This window comes from Moschus berezovskii, chromosome 21, assembly GCF_049115385.1.
Source record: "Moschus berezovskii isolate FMDL1 chromosome 21, NW_MosBer_1.0, whole genome shotgun sequence".
Classification (NCBI taxonomy): domain Eukaryota; kingdom Metazoa; phylum Chordata; class Mammalia; order Artiodactyla; family Moschidae; genus Moschus; species Moschus berezovskii.
The window spans coordinates 9,534,434-9,556,331 of NC_142480.1; the positions used below are offsets into that span (position 1 = coordinate 9,534,434).

General features: G+C 52.4%; 1 protein-coding gene across 1 annotated transcript in view; it reads right to left on the reverse strand.

Annotated features, from left to right (window-relative positions):
- Positions 1-21,513, reverse strand: part of TUNAR (transmembrane neural differentiation associated intracellular calcium regulator) — a 53,595-nt gene extending 32,082 nt beyond the window's left edge. The window contains exons 1-2 of the mRNA XM_088829769.1: positions 21,233-21,513; positions 20,637-20,974 (exon numbers count right to left, since the gene is read on the reverse strand). Of these exons, the coding sequence (XP_088685895.1) occupies positions 20,637-20,648 (12 nt within the window). The 5' untranslated portion in view covers positions 20,649-20,974; positions 21,233-21,513. The remainder of the gene's footprint in view (positions 1-20,636; positions 20,975-21,232) is intronic.
- Positions 21,514-21,898: the final 385 nt, after the last annotated feature.

Here is a 21,898-nt window from a genome sequence, read left to right on the forward strand (position 1 = left end):
CCCTGCCGTGTATCAGCGTGAGTCAGCTGGAGGTATATAAGTGTCCCCTCCCTTTAACCTTCGTCCCACCTCCCACCCCTTGCCGCCCCGCTAGGTCGTCACAGAGCCCCGGTCTGAGCTCCCTGAGTCAGACAGCAAACTCCCATGGACTGTCTCTACTTCACACACGGTGGCGATATGGGTCCATGCTTCTCTCCACTTGTCCCGCCCTCTCCTCCCGCTTCCGCTCTGCCCGTGTCCAGAAGTCTGTTCTCTGTCTGCGTATCCACTGTCGCCCTGGAAGCAGATTCATCAGTACCATCTTTCTAGATTCCATATATTTTCGCTGACATGCGATATTCGTTTTTCTCTTTCTGACTTACTCGGCATACACCCTGAGGAAACCGAAATTGAAAAAGGCACATGCTACCCCAGTGTTCATTGCAACACTATTTACAATAGCTAGAACATGGAAGCAACCTAGATGTCCATCACCAGGCGAACGGATAAAGAAACAGTGGTACATATAAACAGTGGAATATTACTCAGAAAATAAGTTTTTTAAAGTTCCCAGCCCCCCCAAAATGTCTGCAGACTTATTTTGTGTCTGTATTATTTGGAAAAACAAATACTTTCTGTTGATCGAACAACAACTTTCTGTTGATCGAATACAGCAGTACAGAGCTGTACAGTCTGCAGACAGTTTAGGGGTGTAAAGAGGAGAGTCTCCCTCCAGCCTTCTCTCTGGGAAGCCTTCCTCACCAAAGACTCCCCACTCCCACGTTAGGCCTAGTGGTGGACTAAATCCCTGATGGGACCTTGTAGGGATTCTAAATCATTGCTAAAATGCAGCAAGTCTCACTTTGTGGAAATTGAGGTTTAGGGACCCATGACACTGACATGGGGGCTGCCTCCTGGGACCTACTGCGAGGCTGTAATGGTAACTACCTGGCAGAGCACAGCTGCCTGGCTGCCTCCACCATGCCAGTGCCTAGATTCGGGCTTTACTCATCCTCCAGCAACTCTCCAAGGCCCTGACCCGACCCCAGTAAACACACATGCACCAAAAACAGGCCCACACGTGCTCTGCTGGAAGGTTCTGTGGGCACAGAGCTGGGCTGGGGTCCAACACTTCTCCCAGCAGATCAAACCTGCATGCAAATCTGTCTTTCCTGCCCCAGGCCCGATGTCCCGCCCCTCCCACTGGTCCTTGCCAGGTCCCAACATGTTTCTGCCTGGATCTGAGCTTCCGAGGTGGTAAAGAACCCGCCTGCCAATGCAGCAGACATAAGGGACGCAAATTCAATCCCTAGGTTGAAAAGATTTCCCTGGGGAAGGACATGGCAACCCACTCCAGTATTCTTGCCTGGAAAATCCAATAGACAGAAGAGCCTGGCGGGCTGTGGTCCAAGGGGTCACAAAGAGTCAGACATGACTGAATCGACTTAGCACGCTCCCCTGCCCAGTTCTTCCTGCCCGGACTGCCCTCTTTCACGTGGCTGATTGCCGCTTCTCCTTTAAGATACAGCTCAGAGGACCCCTCCCCAGGAAACCTCTCTGAGGAGCTTATTCTGGTTTCAGTGCTGGCCTGATCTCTCAGCATCATCCAGAGATGCCGCTCTCTGACCTGACTCCCAGAGTGGTGAGCCTGGCTCGTCCAACTCTGCCCTTGGCTCCAGGCCAGTGCCACCAAAGAGATGCTGTCGGGTGAGGGCACACATGGATGAACGGTCCACCCAACGGAGACGCCACACAGTGCCCGGGCACTCAAACAGAGCTCTCTGAATGAGGATGCTTCTGGCTTCTGGATCCTCCCATCCTGCCCGTCACTAAATACCTCCAGACCTTGGCTGTACACCCCTCCACCCCCATCAGTGGTTTGCCAGCGGGACCGGCAGGCAGGCTCCTCTCTTTAGAGCTCTTGAAGCTCTGCAGTGGTGCAAAAAGAAGCAGGTCAACTGGTGGAAAAGCCTGCTCTTTCAGGCATAGCCTTAGGGATTTTTTTCTTAATGTAAAAACCTAACAATCTATAGACCTACAGCTCAGCACCTGCAGAAGGTCACGGGCCTTCTTCCTCTGTCGACCGGGAACAGTTTATACTCAGGAAAAAAAAAATGTTTTGATGAGCATGAAAACCACAGAGGCCCTGCAAACCCCTGAACCTCACGAAGCTAGACCGCCTCTCTCCCTTCCCTAATCTCAGGTGGCCTGGGGAGGGAACCCAAAGCCCGCTGGGCTCCAACAGGGCATGACTGTCTAAACCGGCTGATTCATTGAAGGGTCCCCAACCCCTCCTTGCACAGACGTGGCACAGAGAGTGTACTCAATGACAGCTCATCAGCAGGACCTGCGGTGCCTCGATCCCAAGCAGACAAGTTCTGACAAAATGGCGTTTGTTTCACCCCAAAAGGACACCAAGTCCAAGGACATGAGCTTTTTTTCGCCACACCCATGCCCACCCAGGTTGCCCCAGACTCCTGTTTCCCAAGACCCTAAATCCCCATCCTTCAACCTAAATGTCCCAGGCTGCCTCTCTGCTACCAACAGGACAGACTGCACCTACCCAAACTCCCCTATTGCCCCCGCCCCATGCCCTCTCTCCTCTTGGGTCTCCTCTAGGGCTTGGCAGAAGACCCCTTCTAGAACTCTCTAAAGGCTCCCTGCTTCCTTGGTGGCTCAGCAGTAAAGAATCCACCTGCAATGGGAGCGATGCAACAGATTTGGGTTCAATACCTGGATTGGGAAGATCCCCCAGAGGAGGAAATGGCAACCCACTCCAGTAATCTTCCTGGGAAAATGCAATGGACAAAGAATCCTGGCTACAATCCATACAGTTGCAAAGAGCTGGACATGACTGAGCAACTGACCACACACACAGACACACACACACACACAAAGGGTCCCTGCCTATCCTCCTCTCTCTGGTCTCCTCTAGTGACAGGATGTTCCCGCCCTGTGGGCCGCAGTTGCTGCAGACTTGATGGATCTAGAGCATCAGGCACGTCCATTCTTCCACTTGCAAATGCAGTAAGTTTACAAGACAGCCAACTCCACCCACCCCCGATCCTTTCCTCAGCTCTGTTCCCGCCCATCCCTGCAGCCAGATGGTGAGGAGCCGTCCTCGACGATGCTCTGTTCTTCAATCAAGCCCTGCCACTTTCTCCTCAAACATCTCCTACATTATGACTAGAGTTGACATTTCTCAAGTGTGGGGTTTTAATGAACATCACACCAGCTCACCGCATCCTGAAGCAGCCCTGAAGTGTGCACAAAGTGAAGAGACTCGCCCACGAGTATCTCAGGGGCCCCCAGTGCCTGCCACGGGGTGACTGAGTTTGTAAATACGTGGCAGATCCCATGCATCCAAAACTGTGCTGGAGGGAAAACAGAACTGGCCAGACGTCCCTGCCCTGAAGATGTCTGCGAACTGGTGGAGAAAGAACCAGATTATCTTGAATGTCTAAGCTCTGAGCCACCTCCGCAAACACAGCTGCCCCTTGGTCTCCCTGAAGTCAGAATGATACCCAGACTGAGCAAGGCGCCAGGTGCCGTCTGGAGCCCTGAAGAAGGATGCTACAGCCAGTCAGGCCGCCCTGCATCCTCAAACACGCCGTGTGCCCATGCTGCCACCCACTCACTGCATCCAGGCTTTGGCAGCATCCCAAACAGATGCCCAAAAGGCACAACCCGTTCCCACGAGCTCTAAGCTGGCAGCAGCTGACTTCTTGCCCCAACCTAGTCAGAAGCCAGAGGACTCTCCAGGAGTATGTGCCAAGTCAACCTGAGAAGGGGACAGGTGAGACCCCCTTGGGCCAGAGATAAGTGACTACTCATTGAACCTTCTGGTTGAAGACATGGTAAACTAGAGACCCCATCACCCAGGCAGTCTCTCAAAAGATGGATTGCATTTTGTTCCCCCAAAAGATACAATTCAACAAAACAAGTTCAAGTCCTGACCACCCGTACCTGTGACCTTATCTGGGTCTCTGGAGATGTACTCAGGTTAGGATAAGGCCATACTGGACTGTTGTTGCTTAGTCGCTGAGTTGTGTCCCACTCTTTGTGACCCCATGGACTATAGCCCACCAGGCTCCTCTGGCCATGGGATTCTCCAATCAAAAATACTGGAGTGGGCTGCCATTTCCTTCTTCAGGGGATCTTCCCAACCCAGGGATCGAACCTGCATCTCCTGCATTGGCAGGCAGATTCTTTACCATTTGAGCCACCAGGGAAGCCCCTATTCTGGTTGCTGCTGCTGCTGCTGCTGCTGCTAAGTCGCTTCAGTCGTGTCCGACTCTGTGCGACCCCATAGACGGCAGCCCACCCGGCTCCCCAGTCCCTGGGATTCTCCAGGCAAGAACACTGGAGTGGGTTGCCATTTCCTTCTCCACCTATTCTGGTTAGGATGGGTTTAAATCCAATGCCTGGTGTCTTTATAAGAGAAAAGAGAACATTTGGAACAGAGACACTCGGTACACAGGGAGAACGGCACGGGATGGAGGCAGACACTGGAGGGATGCAGCTATGGGCCAAACATCACCAAGGATTGCCAGCAATCACGAGAAACCTGCAAGAGGCAAAGGCAAGGTTTTCCCCTAAAACCTTCAAAGGGAGCGTGACCTGGCTGACACCTCGATGTCGGACTTCTGGCCTCCAGAATGCATTTCTGTTGTTTTAATCCATCTAGCTTGTGTTATCAGAGAAGGCAATGGCAAGCCGCTCCAGTACTCTTGCCTAGAAAATCCCATGGACAGAGGAGCCTGATGGGCTACAGTCCATGGGGTCGCTACTAGTCAGACGCAACTGAGCGACTTCCCTTTCACTTTTCACTTTCATGCATTGGAGAAGGAAATGGCAACCCACTTCAGTGTTCTTGCCTGGAGAATCCCAGGGACGGGGGAGCCTGGTGGGCTGCCGTCTACGGGGTCACACAGAGTCGGACACGACTGACGTGACTTAGCAGCAGCAGCTTGTGTTATTGTTACTACAGCCCAGGAAACTAAGCACTCAGCAAGGACACAGGACAAAGGAGCAGCCAGACAAAAAGCCCCGCCCACGTGCAGGTGCTGTGCAGAATCACAGGGCTGTGAAAGTGGTAGGAAGTCGTCTATGGGTAAGACCTGGCAGTACAGAGACCCTGGTCCACATTCCTGCTCCACCCGTGTGACCCTCTGGGCATGCTCCCAAGGCAGTCTGAGACTTTTTTGTCATCTGTCATTTCAGGCCATTAAGCTCCACCCATCCACCCACAGAGCTGCAAAATTTAACTGGGCCCGAGATGGGCTTTATGAACAAAACGGTTGTATGAATTACAAGACTCTCATGGGAGAGCTATAACAAACCTAGACAGTGTATTAAAAAGTGGAGACATCACCTCATTGACAAAGGTCCATATAGTCAAAGCTATGGTTTTTCCAGTAGTCATGTACAGATGTGAGAGTTGGACCATAAGGAAGGCTGAGTGCCAAAGAATTTATGCTTTTGAACTGTGGAGTTAGAGAAGACTCTTGAGAGTCCTTTGGACAGCAAGGAGATCAAACTAGTCAATCCCAAAGGAAATAAACCCTGAATCAGCATTGAAAAGACTGATGCTGAAGATGAAGCTCCAATACTTTGGCCACCTGATGCAAAGAGCTGACTCATTGGAAAAGACCCTGATGCTGGGAAAGATTGAGGGCAGGAGAAGAGAGCATGAGATGGCTGGATGGCATCACTGACTCAATGGACATGAACTTGAGCATATCCCCCAGGAGATAGTGAAAGACAGGGAAGCCTGGGGTGCTGCAGTCCATGGGGTCGCAAAAGAGTCGGGCACAACTTAGCAACACAACAGTAACAACAACACAGAACAAAGTGGAAGTTGTTCTAAAAGCCAGTGGTTTTCTCCAAGAAGGGAACTGATGTTCAAAGTCGAGGTTACTCTCAGGCTGCCCTCTAGGGAAGTGAAACTCAGTATAGCTCTCTCACCAGAATGCATTTTCAAAATTCAGTTGACTCATTTGAGTGTCTCCACATACTGAAAACATTTGCTCTATTTAAAAGTGTTTTCCAGCAAGGATTTCTCGTTTGCAAATGTTGCTTCCACCTCCACGTAACCAATCGGGCTGCCCTTCTGAATCACAGACCGATTGGTGTCACTTTTGTGCACCCCACGCTGGGCTGGCTCTGACCGTCATGGTTCTCTATGCTCTCCCAGACCTGCGTCCACATTCCTGCGTCCATCCTCAACCTGGGGAGCATCCTTCCTTCCTCGGGCCAGTGCTTCCTTCTCATCTTTCAAGGGCTGACTAAGGAAACACCTCTTTGGGGAGATTTCCAGGGCAGCTCTGTTAGTCTCTGAGCAGCCTGTTCCTTATGCAAGCTCACCAGTATCACACGCTTCCCTCTGTTATAGATGGGCCGTCACTTTCACCCAAAAAGACCCTTTTTAAGGAGTCAACACCTAGAATCAAATCTCACTCCTTTTCGTGCCATCTGTGCCACTCCGGACAAGGCTTTGAGCTTCATCTTCTCCATCACACAAGGTGGAGGCAATAACAGTGACTCCGGGCAGCTCGGAACTAAATAGTGCATGTCAGGCTCTGAGCCCAGTGCCAGCACATGTCACTATCATGAAGTGACCTCTGAGGCTCCCCTGGTAGCTCAATGGTAAAGAATCTGCCTGCAGTGCAGGAGAGGCAAGTTCGATCCCTGGGTCGGAAAGATCTCCTGGAGAAAGGAACGGCAACCCACTCTAGTATTCTTGCCTGCAGAGTTCCATGGACAAAAGAGATTGGCAGGTTATGGTCCATGGGGTTGTAAAGAGTCAGACACAACTGAGTGACTAACACTTTCACTTTTTTTCACTTTCAAGTGACCTCTACAGGCTCCATAGTGCCCGTGGGTCCCCAGTGTGAGTCCACAGACCAGATAAGGGCGACCCACAGGCATTAAGAAGACCAAGATCTTAGTTGTCTTTGGCAAAATGAAAAAAAAAAAAGATCACTACGTGTTTATTGGTTAATTAATTAGATTTAAATAAGTGAATTAATGAAAAATAAACTCTTTGGAAATTCCGACAGTAGAGTCTTCCTATATTTTCCTTAGTATTCATCAACTGAGAACGGTAACAGAGCAGATCAGAATTTGACAATCTCATGCTGATTCCTTGATTAAACAAATTTCCCCACCTGCGGACATCAAAAGGCTGGCAACTGCAACCCCACACCATGAAATGGGGAAGTGAAACCTCCCCTCTGCGTGCGCTTCCTGGGGAACCATCCCAGTTACATGTAAGGACAGTCAGCTCTCCCCGCCACGTGACTCCAGCGGCCCAGCCACAGATGCTAAGACCAGAAGCCTCCCACCCCCAAGCCAGGCCACTCAGCTTCTCTCCTGGGAATCAAGGCCCCCAAGGAGAGGGAGCGAGTTGTGAGGTCATGTTGATATAGGGCTGAGGCTACCAATTGGGGATGACCACTATTGAGCCATAAGCTCAGAGGAACAGAAGAGAAAGCCGGAGTTGAGAGAAGGGAGTAGGAGGGAGGGACCAGATGGTGAGACCCCAGGCTCCCGACAGGGGGAGGGAGACGTCCTGGCAGCTGAGGATCTTTCCGTGACTGTTTCTCCTTTGTGAGGCCAGGCTGCACTTGCTGTTTCGGTTTCCATGCATGCCCGATTCCTCGCCCACCATCTCCGAGGGCTTATAATAACCCACGTGTTGAATTTTCTGTCTTTCCACCCCTCTGGGTTCCATGAGGGCAGACCCTGGGTCGGTCCTATTGGGACAGAGCAGTTGCTCAGTGAAAAGTCTCTGGGTGGATGGAAGGACAATTATAAGCCTGCCTGGGGTGGGGTGTGTGTCTGATTCCAGGCACCCCATGTGCCAATCAAGACGCAGGACTTCCCTGGGAACAGCCCCGAGAGAAGCCATCTGTCTGCGCTGTTACCTCTCTAAATCTTCCGGGAAAACAAGAGGTGAGAGAGAGCCAGAAACCAGAACCAGACAGGGGTGACTGCTCGTGGGCTTATGGGGAAGAAGCCCCTGCCTAAGTCCCTTCTCACAAGCAAGGCCCATCCCCAATGAAGGAGCAGGTGAGAGAGGCGGCCCAGAGTCATCAGAAACGTTCTGTTCTCAGTCCTGGTTCCAGCCCAGAGGATGTAAGACAAGAACCAAGGGCATTATGGTCCAAGGCAGGAGCATGGCCTGCAGAGCGGGGACCAGAATCAACTGCGAAGCAGGGCAGGGCGGGGGAGAAGAGAGAAGGAGAGGACACGGAGGGATGGGAGGGCGGGGGTCGGAAGAGAAAGGAGGCAGGGAAGGTGCAGGCAGGCCTGCCTTCTCCATGAGATGCAGCGAGCACAGGGCTTGGGACCCATGAACACGTTTCCATCTCTTTTAAAGTGAAAAGGAAAAAAAAAATACACTTTGTACTTAGAGAAGAAAATGTTACAATATATAATACAAAAGCATTCCTCCCGACATTAATTCCATCATGAGATACAACTTTTAATACTTTTGAGGCAGAAAGGCCCATGGAAGCAAAAGGGCTGGTGAAAATGAGCAGGAGGCCCGGGAGCAGGGGAGGGAGGCGAGGGGATGAAAGAGGCGGCGGGGAGGGGTGATGACACGTGGTCTGCACCAGCGCCTCTCTGATCCAACAAGCAGGCATCAGACTCTTAGCTGCTTTGTGTGCTTCTTCAGGGAAGATGCCTGGAAGGCAGACGGGAGGGTGCAGGGCTTTAGGCAGCTCCAGTTTGTGGCTGAGCAAGGTGGTCAGTGTTTGTAAACGTCAGCGGAATGATCGGATATGCTCAGGGTCCGATCGCCTGAGTCACACCCCACTCGGCCTTTGACCACAGACCACCATCTGTACAAGCCACCCAAGCTCTCCATGGTGGCTTAAAACATGTCCCAAATTCCTCAACGTAATTCCCTTCAACAAGGGCCCCGATGTGGACAGCCTTAGTGATTTGCTTCTAAGGGACAGCTTACACCAGAAGTGACGCTGTGTGAGTTCTGAGACCATAAAAGGGAGATACAGACAGCCCTCCCACCCCTTGGCGCCCTCTCGGGACATGCGCACTGGAGCCCTGAGCCAGTGTAGGAGTCCCGGCTGGCCTGGCCTGCCTTGCTGGACAGACCACGTGGAGAGACTGCCCAGAGATCCAAGGAGCCTCAGCTGTGCCAGCCCCCTCCCCCACACCCCCAGGCTGTGTGCAACCTCCTGGCCCAGTGCCATGCATGGAAGTGAGGAAGCTTCTGGATGATTCCAGCCACAGCCACAGCCTGACTGCAATCTTACATGAGGCCTTCAGAAAGAACCATGTAGCTGAGCCCAGGTGGCCCCTAGACTCCTAAGCAAAAATAAAGGATGGCGAGTGTTTAAAAAGCCACTATTTGGAGATGTTTTATAGGCAGCAATCTCTAAGCCTTAGTTTCCCCACCTGTAAAATGGGAATGATAAAACTAACAGCTTTCTCGAGCTGTTGCTCAGATTAAATAGTCCATGGAAAGACATTTAGCACAGTCTCCACCGAGACTAAGCACCTAGTATGTAAAAGCTATGATTATCATTGTTATTACAACCATTGTACAGAAGAAAAACAGGGCTTGAAGAGACTAAAGCAAACTGCACACACAGTGACTTAGATTCTGCATGGTTTGACTCTGAAACCAGGTTCAACTAAAACACGCATGCCCCCTGGAAGAGGCTGTGACAGCAATCAAAATCTCATTGACAGGACTTCCCTGGTTGTCCAATGGTGAAGAATCCACCTGCCAATTCAGAGGACACGGGTTCCATTCCTGATCCAGGAAGATCCCACATGCCATGGGACAGCTAAGCCTGTACTCCACAACCACTGAGCCACACTCCTAAAGCCTGTGCTCTGCAACAAGAGAAGCCACACCAGAGAGAAACCTGAGCAGCACAATGAGAGAATCGCCCCCACTCGCCACAACTAGAGAAAGCCCACGGGCAGCAGTGAAGACCCAGCACAGCCATAAATAACTAAGTAAATAAAGTTTTGTAAAAGGCACTTTAAAAAAAAATCTCACTGAAGAACTGCCATTCCCATCCGGGAGGGGCTATGTTCTTGACCAGAAAAGCAGAGGGACTAAAGCCAGACACTCGAAACATCTTCAAAATAATCACCCTGCCTATCCACATGGCACTCAGACATTTTCCAAAACATTTAGCCTCCCTCCACAAGAGGATAATATTTTTTAGTTCTGCTCTCTTCTTTCGTTAAAAATAAGTATAAATAAGGCAGTGAAACCTGTGAAACTTGCCAGCAGGTAGATTACTTCTGTCCCAAACTGCCATAACACACGGGCCTCCCAAGATTATTTATCTAATACATATATTCAAACAAGTTTGGGGGTAATAACCTGGGAAAGTTTGCAAACAATTCCTTCACGTTCCTGAGGGCTGTGACGGATGCATTTTATGAACGGGAACTGTACTTATATATCTGCCTAATAAAGCCTTGAAGGTTTTACTGTTGTGAAGTCAGCCGGCAGTACTGCCATGAATCAGCTCTCACGCATTTGGGAGCACCTACTTGATAAGGCGAAACACAGCTGGGAGAGCCGGGGTGCTACAGAAGCTCATCAAACAAGTCCCTTTCCACACAGCACCCCTCACTCAGCCCCTAAGAGGCCTGGAGTCACGCCTACGCTAAGCGAACTCTGTCCATGGTGCTGGACATGCAGGAACAGAGACACCGATGGGGATACCAAGGGTGCTTTGGACCAAACTCGGGTACATCCAAGGAACTTGGAGAATCTGGGCGGCAGGCTTTCCTGGATGACTGATGGGGCTTTTCCGGATACCCTGAGCTCCAAACAGACCGCAGCCTCAGTGCTACGCATGTCCAGATCCTGAGAAGCATTCTAATTTGCTCTGATACCATTCTCTCGAATCACATATCCACACAAGCTGCAGAACTGCAATGAACCACAAAAGGGTCAGAGACCTAGGGGGTCACTCCCAGCCCCTTCCAACTGGGGTTGCCCAGAACCCTGACTCTGGGCCTGGCTTCCAAGAGGAAAGGCAAAGGAGCAAGGAGAAGGCCACATCCTTTCTGACTGGTTGGGGGCAAAGCAGTGCGAGTACAAACTGTCCATTTCCAAGTGGACTTGCGCCAACCCTGGGCACTGGCCAACTTCAAAGATCATGACCGGCTCCAGACTGATTTGATGCCCTGCTGGGATCCAGTCCCACTGTGTGACCTTGGGCCAGTTGCTTCACCTCTCTGAGCCTCTATTTCTTGACCTACAAATGGGGCCTTTGAGAGGGTGGAGCTGCGTCCCTTCCCCCAGCCCAAATTCCCAGACAGTGAGCTTGCCAGTGGACAGCAGTTCTTCACTTTGCCCATGATGCTCTGCCCTTGGCATGATCTGGCAGTCAGCCTGCCCTAGGGAAGGCTCTTTTTCCTTCCCTGGGCCAAACTCCCCAGAAACAGCTAAGAATTTGCCTGCTGGCCTATAGGACATGCTCTGTATTTCCCTCCCCTTCTCTTAGCAACAAGAAGGTGGAGGATGGAAGTGACATAACCACATCCACTAGTGACCCCGGGACCCTCTGCCTTGTGCCCACCCCACCAGCTCTGCAGAAGTCACCCATCCTGCCAAGGATGCCGATTTCAAGGCTAATGATTAGACTGGCACAGGCTTGGGTTCCTGACACTGACCTTCTTCCTACGCATCGAGTCCATCGCTGGGGGTAGCTCAGGGAGGCCGGCCGGCAAACACACTCCCTGGATTCTCTCAGCTGTGGATGTAGGTCTGGGAGCATCGTTTTTAGGCCAGGAGCAGCCTGAATGTGCTTGCAGAGGCGCGGGGAGACCCACGGCTCAGTGAATCAGGCTGGGACACTGCCCGCTCCATTTCCTGTTGGCTGGAGGCCACGATGGCTGGGCAGTGAGTGCCGCAGCCAGCGGCTACCTTGCTCTCCCTCGGAGTCCGGCAGGGTCTGTGGAGCTGGGGTCTGGGCAGTGGGGCCAGACTGTATCTATCCCTCAACATATACAGAGCAGTAGCAGGGTGCAGGTCACAGACAGTCACGCTCATCCAGACAGTCACACTCATCCTGAAGAGACAATGTCTTCTTTTTATACATCTGTGTGTTCTGTACCCCTTCACTGTAATACAGATTTTATAAAGGGAGCATGAAACAGGATCACCAGCTATTTGGTTAAAAGCCACACCTTCGCTCAAGCACTTCCCATGGCTCTGATCACCTGTGAGACCTGGTCTTCCAGACACACTCCCACGGGGCCAGGACGGACTCACCTGTGCTCCCGCAGCCCAGTGCTACAGCCTTGCGCCACCTGCTCATCTACCTGCAAAGGCCCAGCCTCTGCACCTCTGCTCTCCTCCTCCCTCCTGCCTGGTATGCCTCTGGCCTTCGTCTTTGCTTGACAAATCCCTACTCGTCTCTCAAGACTCATGGCAAACGCCCCCCACACTAGCCCATCTAAACCCACCTCTGTCTTCTAAGGGCTCATCAACCACTCTAATTAGCTACACGCTTCCCCAGCTGTCCCTGAGTCCACTGAAGACAAAGAGCATCTTGCCTGTCTCCATCCCCACACCATCCTTCCTGATGGGCTCTTAGTGGTGGCTGGTCCATGTGTCTACTGCAGGAACGTGCAAGACGGGTGCTAAGAGTGAGCATGCTTCCTTCCACGAGATTCAAGGAAAAGCACCTACTGTGGGCAGGACCCAGAAGGGTCTGAGGTTTGCATGGCCTTCTTCAAGCGATATACTGCCAGGCAAACTGGCTTCAAGGGACCCTGAATGAACGCTGTGTGTTGACCCATCTAAGATCATCTTTATATCTTCAATCTCTGCACCAAGTCATGCACTCAGCTCTGCTTGGAGACAAATCTTAGGAAGTGGTCCATTTCTCCCTCCTACTCAGCACACAATATTTCTGAGCGCGGTCTGCTTCACGCAGGCCCCAAGAAAGCCGCTCTGATAAACCTTCCACCTCTTCCTCGGTGGAAGACGGAGGCCAGAGGACTCCAGCCCAGGCCTCACTGTTCCATCTGCATGAAAGCAAGCAGATGCCAGAGCCGCTGCGTCTCCCGTGTATGGGGGGCCTGCAATGATGCTTGGACAAAGCTGGTGCTCTGGGCATGTGTTTTGAAGGAAGAGAAGGAGGGACAGCAGACCCCCCCCCCGGGATTAACTGTGGCTGAAGAAACATTGCACCCAGTAGAAGGAATGGAATCAGGGTCTTTCTAGAAAAATTCCTTTGGAAGAGAACTCCAGACCCACTCCGATGACCCCATCCAGGGATGAATCACCCTGTAATACGGTGCTCTAAGTTAAAGGGCTGCTCCTGAAACAATGTGTACGTGGCAGAGGGACTGGAAGCTGAGACTGGCCCCATGAGCATGACAGCGCCACCTGGAGAAGGTTTCAAAGCCATGAGGACACGGAGCATGGCAGCTCATCAGGGCTGCTCCCCACCCGCTGAGCCACCTTCCTCTCCAGCCCCCAGGTCCCGTGGGCTCCTGGAGAGTGACAGGGCTGCAGGCAGCTGTGAGGGTTTCAGGAGCAGCATGGAAGCCGGTGTGCGGCTAGAAGGGGAGAAGCAAGGGGGGATGGCAGGCGGGGTCAGACACAGGGCCAGGTTGCTCAGGGCCCTGGAGACAGCCCCTGTCAATGCTCGGGGAAACTGGCAAGCTCCGAGCAGAGAAGACCGCGATCCTTTAGAAGGCTCCCTCCGGCGGCAGCAGCTGGAACGCAAACTGTCGAGGGTGGCGGGGGAGCAGAATGAACAGTTCCAAGAGAGATGAGGGCAGTCGGGGTGGAGGTGGAGAGACAGGTCAGCATGAGTCGGGCGCCGTATTCTAGGTGTTTGGGGGCAGGAAGGGGCATGAGTGATCAACCACCTGCAAGGGCCAGGGGTTCTCACCTGCTTATTGCTCCTGAGCTAAGCATTATCGGAAGGGTGCTAAAAATACAGATTCTGGGCCTCCACCCTCTGAGGTTCTGACTCAGTAGGTCCACAACAAGACCCAGGAATCTGTATTTTAGTAAGCTCCCCAGATGCTGTCATGGAAGTGGCCCCTGTATCCCACTTGGGAAAAATCCTACATTATGACTCAATCCTTGAACCCGACAGCCAGTGGAGGGTCAGAGTGGGATGGAGGCTTGTCCCCAGGGGCCCAGGTGAGACGGGAGGGGGAGCCGGGCTGACAAGCAGGCCCCCTGACTCCCAGGCTGGGCGATCCTCACTGGCCTCCTTGCTCCACTGCAGATGGGCAGGGGTGCCCTCCCAGGCCTACAGGAGTCATGCATAGATATACTGTAGCTGCCTATTGTCTACCAGTCTGGCCCCAATGTCCAGCAGGGCCGAGACAGAGCTGGTGTACAACAGATTTTTGTTCAGCCATTGATGATCAACACCTGTCCAATGGGAGAATGATGCAGGCGAATCTCAGTGATCGAGCAGGACCAGAGAGGCACACAGGATGGAGGAGATGGCAACACTCCTGGACAGATGGACAGGGAAGCTCTCCAACTCCACAGGGATGTCCCGGAGCAGGCCAAGGACAACCAGACCTCGTGGAGAAGCAACCTCAGCATCTACAGAGATTTTTGGACCCATGTCATCTTGGTAAAACTGTGAAAAGCCTCAGCCTTCCCTTACAGTAAACAAGTGTATCCTTCCAGGAGAATACAGGCTTCCATGTCTATCTTTAGAGTGTAACACTGCAAAGCCAGGCTAACTCTCTTAGAAGTTTTCATTACAGCCCTCTCACCAAGTTAACAGGAACACAGGCTCATACACTGTTTCCAGTTTAGGCATGATGCTCTCAAGGCACATTCACTTTATTTAAAAAGAGAAGACTTGTCAAAATCAATTATTAAAAGATGGAGACTGTCATTATCATCTTCTGAATTAAAAAAAAATCAAGAATCTCTCAATGGGGAAGGGGGCTCATGTTGAGGCCAATGTGACTTGCGTGGTTTATCTGTGGCAGAATGAGACAGTCTTGGTCAGGTTCCCAGACTATATTAGCAGATTCAGGCTCAAAAGCTGGGATGATGAAAAAACAGGATGCCCTGGGCATTCCTTATGTGTGCTTCTGCTTGGAGGTGCTAAATGAGACATACAGAGTGGCTCATCACAGTTTATTAAGAAACTGAAGCAAGTGAGAATACACAGACCCTTCCCAACACCCTCTCTGACCTGTGATTCTGGTTTCAAAGACGCTGAGTGCAGAAGCATTCAGCCTAGCAAATACTAAGGCAAGTCCTCGAAGTCTACCAGAAGGGTTTACAAAGGTGCAGGCTTTTTAATCCCATGTAAGATTTCATTTACACTTGTCACAAGCCACATACGAAGATGGCATGAGACATCCAGAATTCTTTAGTAAATTTATTCTGTGATTCTCGATGCTGGAAATGGATGTTAAATCACTTCTACTTCCTGGGCCCCAAATAACTGTTCACAGGAATCACCAATCAGAGGCCAGGGACTTTACTGCCTTCTTGCCTCACCCCCCAAAGCCTCTGTACGGCCACTTTTGCATTCTCTGTCACTGAATAACCATAGGTACTAAAAATCTGGCCCAGAACTGAAGCTACCAGAAATCTGTTCACTCAAGGTTTGGGTGGAAAAGGTAAAAACTACAGGTCTCACTGGGGACAAACCGTGTAATTTCTAGTTCACCAAATCAAAAACACTGTGCTGGCTGCTGAGACATTTTGGTACTTTACCGATGACAGATGAATCACAATTGAGTTTTTCAACTCATTCTGTCTGCTTTTTCTCTTTAATCACCTATCACAAATCTCGAAGCTCTTGGCATATAAGCCATTTAGGAATCCAGAGGAGATGGAGGGAGGGTCCTTTTTGTTAAGACATCACTTGCTGTGATGTGGGCAAGACCAGAATCAGTTTTGAAAGGAATTTAAACTGCTGGTGAAGACAGTCAGCTTGAGTATCATTGCTAGAATGTAAGTACGGGTGATTTCAATGAGCTCCCTTTAGCGTCTGTAAACTTGTGTGTTGCAGACGGGATTTTGGAATCTCCTGTCCTGGGTATGGATGACACTCTTTCAGATCTGTGGAGCTAACAGCAAAGACGGCACCAGCTACACTAACGTGGGTTGACTTCTGCAGACTCCACCAAGTCTCTGCTATGACTGCATCTCTATTCCAGGGCTTGAAAAGTTCTTGAAACTGACATTCCCTCCTCCAAGTCCTGGAAATTCTTAAGAGCTGGAGGTGGACCTTTAAGTTCCTGTATATGTTCCTCCTACTTCCTTCTCTCCTCTGTTGTCTGGGGAAGGATTAACCTGTGTGGCATCCTGGAACCGGAGTCATTCTCATTTCAGAAGCTTCTGTTACATAACTTTTAGTCTGTGTCCGTTTTTGTGAGGTGCAGGCTGGCAATGCCTTTCAAAATATCCCACGTGTCAGCCTGTGATCGCTCCCAGGGTGACATGGGACCTACAGAGCTATTTTAGCTTCCTCCAAAGAATCACCAACTCTAACCTTTATAGGGTAATACTTGACTTATTTCTAATTATCTTTCAAATCTAATACATTCGACACAGAGTTCAAAGAAACCCAACGTCTTGAATGCAGAAGTCTTTCAAGAACTAGATAGCTCCCCACCAACACCTATGTTACCTACATCAGAGCTACATGCTCTTTCTGTGCCATGGTGCTATTTAGAAATTCGACAAGAAAGACACAACTTGGTTTCCAGACACACTGCAGCACCCATGGAAATGAAGTCTGAGGGGCAAGGGCGGGGGTGTGTTTTCAACCCCGGCACTTGAAATCATGTTTTTTTCTGCCATTCCATAACTGTGTGACCCTGAGTGACACACTGCAGCTCTCTGAGTTCGGGCTCTGAATCTAGAACAGGGGTTCATAAGATCTACTTTGCAGCAGAGTCGGGAGGATTAAATGTGTAAAGACTAGTGGTTCCTTTCTTCCACCCTCTTTATCTGACGACAACTGCAGCTTCGGTAGGAATGCTGACCTCTGACCGCAGAATGCTTAAGTGTGACAAGCCAGCCTGCCCAGGGAACCCAGCACAAACACCACTGCCAAATCGACAAACTTCTCACCATTTCTCAGCTTCAGCTGAATTCAAGGCTCTAATTAAAGTACTTTCCATTTTCAAAACAACTGCAAACAGTAATTACACACTTCCCCTCCTACCTTCCAGGAACAGAGCCTGAAAAGACGACGGAGAAACCTCCATGGCCCCTGGCCCTCAAGCTATACAGCTAGACATGACATTTCTCCTACTCCATGGACCCAAATTACGTAAGGGCTCCTGCGGCTCCTGGCACAGGGCCCCTTGAGAGGGTCCCGGCTCAGGCCTCTCAGACGCGTGCCGAGACTCCACCCCGCAAGGCGCCCCGATGGGGAACTGGCACCACTGCTTTTGAGATGAAAAGTTGTTTCATCTCACAGTCAGGGTAGTGCTCCCCCTTAGGATAATCAAGACGATCTTTTATAACGGCCCGTTCTTTACTGTTTATACGGATGTTTAATAGGAAACGTTATGTAACCTTAAAGCACAGAGCATTCTGGAGCTATTAATAACCAGCTGCATCTAGATTCCGAGGACTCTTCGGGCTTCGAGTTGAAGAGGCCCTCCTGGCACTAATGTACACACGTGCCCAGGGACGCAAAGACACATAAGCATACAGGCTCATGGCACAGATGTAAATGAAGACCCCAAGAATGGGGAAGACTCGTCCAAGGTCACAAAGCCAATTAACAACAGAGTCAAAAATAATCCCCAGGTCTCCCGGCCTCTGGAAGATGTTTCTTTTCTCTACACCCCCCATAGGTACCTGTGTACATCCTTAACCCCGTACAAGTACCACAGTGTCCAATCTGGGTTCTTACAAGGCAGGGGCTAGTCACCCCCTGATCAAGAGTTCCTGGTCTAAACACTCCAGTTAGAAATGGGGCACTCATGAGGAAACATCTCGTCATTCATTTGTGATAAGACCCCTCCTGCTCTCTCAACAGAAACAGGAGGCACTGAAATATATTTGAACATGAGGCCATTATAGGTGTGGTGTGGAAGAGGTCCGCTTTAGAGATCTTCCAGAAAAGAAGTGGGTTTAAGACAAAGCAGAATCGAAAATGGAGATTTTGTTCTCAATCGCACACTTTCCCAACAGGAAGGTTAAAAAAAAAAAAAGAGCAAAAAAAATAAAGAGAGAACTGATGAGTTAAAAACTACAGACGAGGTACCAGGGTAACATTTTTCTGAGAAACTCAGCTTGGGTAGCACCGGCATGATATACGACACAAAAACTGTTCTCTCATAATTACACTATCATTTTCAAAAGTAACTTCACGAAAATTGTTTCTCTGCATTCATTTTTATTCAAAACCTCACCCGTTAGACATGAGGCACTAAAACACACAATGTTGGGAGATTAATTAGCCCACACAAGACGCATTACTTGCCGTTCACAGACCCTGCGAGCTTGTCAAAAATAAAAGCCTTGCTCTGGTTCTGTGAACAACAAACAGTCATAAAACCCACTGGGAGCTTAGTTTCTGGGGGAAAAAGGTGGGACATGCCTGCTTCACTGGAGATTCAGTAGCACTTTAAAAGGTTCATTAATCCAGATCTTTAAAAGGCCTATGACAACTCCATTAAGGGCCCACAGGTCAAGGTGATGAATTTAGCTGTAATCAACAGGCAAAGACTAAGTCAAGGTCTAAACAGCCTTGTGGCCCGTTTCGTGTGACAAACCCTCTGAATACCTGCTGAGGCAAGCGCCTCCATTCGCTAATACAATCAGCAAACAATGCAGAGAAGGGCGTCTAAAAATCACTTTATTTCCTGGCATTACTGGGTTAGTCGGAGAAGGTTTTACCTTGCAACTACGATGGATTCCTTCTGGAAAGAACAGGCAAGCTCACCAGCTGGCTGCTTTCAAGCCGGCTGGACATCCAGTCGACGTGCTTTATTTCATCAGTTCTGAGATCAATGTTATTTCTCCAAATGCAATGCCTAACCTGCCCCATAACCCCAATCTGGCACCTTGGGACATTTGACAGCTATCACGCTTTAGCCCAATAAATAATCCACTAAAGCACGGCCCGGGCTTCACCTCCTGTGGATGCAATCTGAATTTTGCAGCTCCCTCGGGCACCACGTCCTCATCTTGGAGATCAACAACCTATTCAGTGTGCAGCTATCCGTCCAAACGTATGTGTCTGACTAGCTCACACACCCCAGCTCTGGCCTGTGACCCACCCTTCTCCCACTTGAAGAATCATTTCATTGGAAGGGATCTGAGGGTTCATCGCAGTGTGACTCTTGACATTGTGCTATCAGGGAAACCGAAAGCCCTTCCCTGCCCTGACACCAGTACCATCCAAGTCCTGTAGACAACCAAGTCCAACACTTGCTGACTCAACTGATTAAACAAGCCACTCAGATGAGGACCAAACGACTCTGTGCGGCTTCCCCCTTGGAGGGTCGCTCTAAGTCCACTTAAGCAGACAGTTAAGAGTGGCAAAACCAGAGAGCTGAGAGCAAGCAAAGGCTTCCAATCTACATGAAAACCCCCTCTCCTTTTCTTCTGGATTGAGCTGTGGGAAGTTCTGCTGACGAGGAGGGTTGGCAAACATGAGCCAAGATGAAATTTCCAACAGGGCTGATTCCTACACAGTGGCCATCTGGGATCAGCCTGTTAAGTAACCATCTCCAAGACTTACACAACCAGCGGCAAGAGCCCTGATGAGCCCTCACCCTTCAGAAAGGTTCGGGACTCAGCTCTGAGACCAAGCATGTGCTAGGCACGCGCAGCACGGAAGAAGCACACAGGAGGATCCCAACGCCCACCTCTGTCTCCGTTAAGAGTCTGGGATAAAAAGAATAAAAGAGAGAGAGCAGCCAGGGGAACATCTCTTCCTCCCACCTGAACAGAAGTGGCTGAGCACTTAACAGTTCACATTAAGGCTGAGCAGTTGCATGATGAAGGAAGGGATGAAAACATACATGCCACCCGAGATTTATGTCATCCGAGCAGATACCCATCAGCACAAGTATTTTCACACAGGCGCTGCAACTCCAGACAAAAGCAGGTAGTAGGAGAACAGGGACAGGTGTGTTTGCTACAAAGGGATCAGCTCTCCAGGGAGCGGGCGAAAGAGCTCCCTGGTTGCCAATCTGTGGTCTCCCTGGTTTGTACTTCCCGGCCCTGTGACCTTGATTAAGTCATCAACCTCCCTGAGCCTCAGTTTCCTCATCTGAGCCAGAGAAGAAAGGGAACCCACTTCCTCGGGTGGTTTGGAGGCTCCCTACCCTGCACAGCCTGGACACCCTTTTCCAGGTCACTATATATGAGTCCTCTCCTTCCCACAAATGATGAGACTGAACCCAGGTTGCCTATGTCATTATCTCGACCAAACAGGTCTCCTGCCTGCGTGTCAAGCCCGCATCCACCTCCCTGATGGCCCAGGGAGGCACCAGGTCTCGAAGTCAGCCCGGCAGTGTTCGGCCTCCAGGCAGGGCTTGGGGAATGGGGGAATACAGGGGTTCAATCGGAAGCGCCGCGGGCAGGCTCTGGGTGAGTGGGGGCCGGGCAGGGGCTCAGAGGCAGCCTCCGAAGTCCACGGCAAAGGGGCTTTGTTCCGGAGGCGGAGGGCCTGGCTTACCGAGCAGCGCATCCGGAGGCGGGCGGGGGGCGCGCGGGGCACGCAGCAGAGCCACAGCCCGGCCGGAGCCCGGGGCGCCCGAGCCGGAGGAAGGCGAAGAGGAGGAGGAGGAGGAAGGCGAGGTGGAGAACCAGGAGGCGGCCGCCGGCTCCCGCCTCATTCTCCCGGGCACCGCCGATCCGCTGGCCGCCGCCGGCTGGGGCTGGCCGCCGGGCGCCGAACCCCGTGCGCGCGGCTCATGTCCCCGTCCGCCGCTGGCTAGGTGTGCGCGCAGCCGGGTTGTCTCCGGGCGGCGCCCCGGGGCTCCTCATGCCCCGCGCGGGGCTCGGCAGGAAGACCTCGGGGAGGCGGCGCGGAGGGAAAGAGAGGAAGAGAGAACGTGAGTGCGCAGAGCTGCGCCCGCGGGTCCGGGGGCGGCGGGCGCCAGGCAGGACCGCGCCGCCCCACCCGCCGCGCCGCCGCGCCCGGCTCTGCGCGCCCGCCCGGTGGGGCACGGAGCCCCAGAAACTTTAGCACATGGCCGGTCCAGCGGCCGTTCCCCCCACCCCTTCTATCTCGCTCCCCCGCCCCGGCCCGGGTCCCCGAGAGCGACTTACCGGCGACGACGGCGATCGCAGCCGCGGGGCGCCCACCCTGCCGCGCGCGGAGCTGTGCGCACCGGCTGGGAAGGAGGGAAGGGCTGGCGGCGTCGGGGTCCCTGCAGGGGAGGGGCACCTCGGCGGCGACGGGCCGCGCGGGTGTAAGGGAGCCGGGGAGGCGGGCGGCGTGCCAGCCCGGGTCCGCAGGCCCGGATGGGGGAGGGCCCGTGCCCCCTCCGCGGCGCAGCTGCTGCCGACGCGCGCGCGGGTTTCCCCGGCCCGGGGTCTGCGGAGCCGGCCCCCGTTACTTAGCGACTCGCTCCGGGGAGCCCTAGCTGACGCGCGCGACTGGCGGGGCTGCGGCAACCGAGCGAAGGGGAGGGGAGGGCGGGTGGCCGCGGCCGCAGCTCCTCCCTCCGCCTCCCCTTCTGCGCTGGGGAGGGGGCCCCGGGGAAGACGTCCTCCAGCCCGGGCCTGGAGGGTGCGGGGTCGGGGAAGGCCCGCGCCGAGCCGGGGCGCACGGGGAGGGGGGCGCCGCGGGGATGCGCCTCCCCCTCGCTAGGGCTGCAGCAGCAGGTGGCGGCGACGTGGCCCGTGGAGACCCGGCGCCCGCAGGCGCGCGGACAAGGGCCGGGCCGGGCCGGGCACGCGAGGACTGTGGCAGTGGGCGCGTGGGTGTGTGCG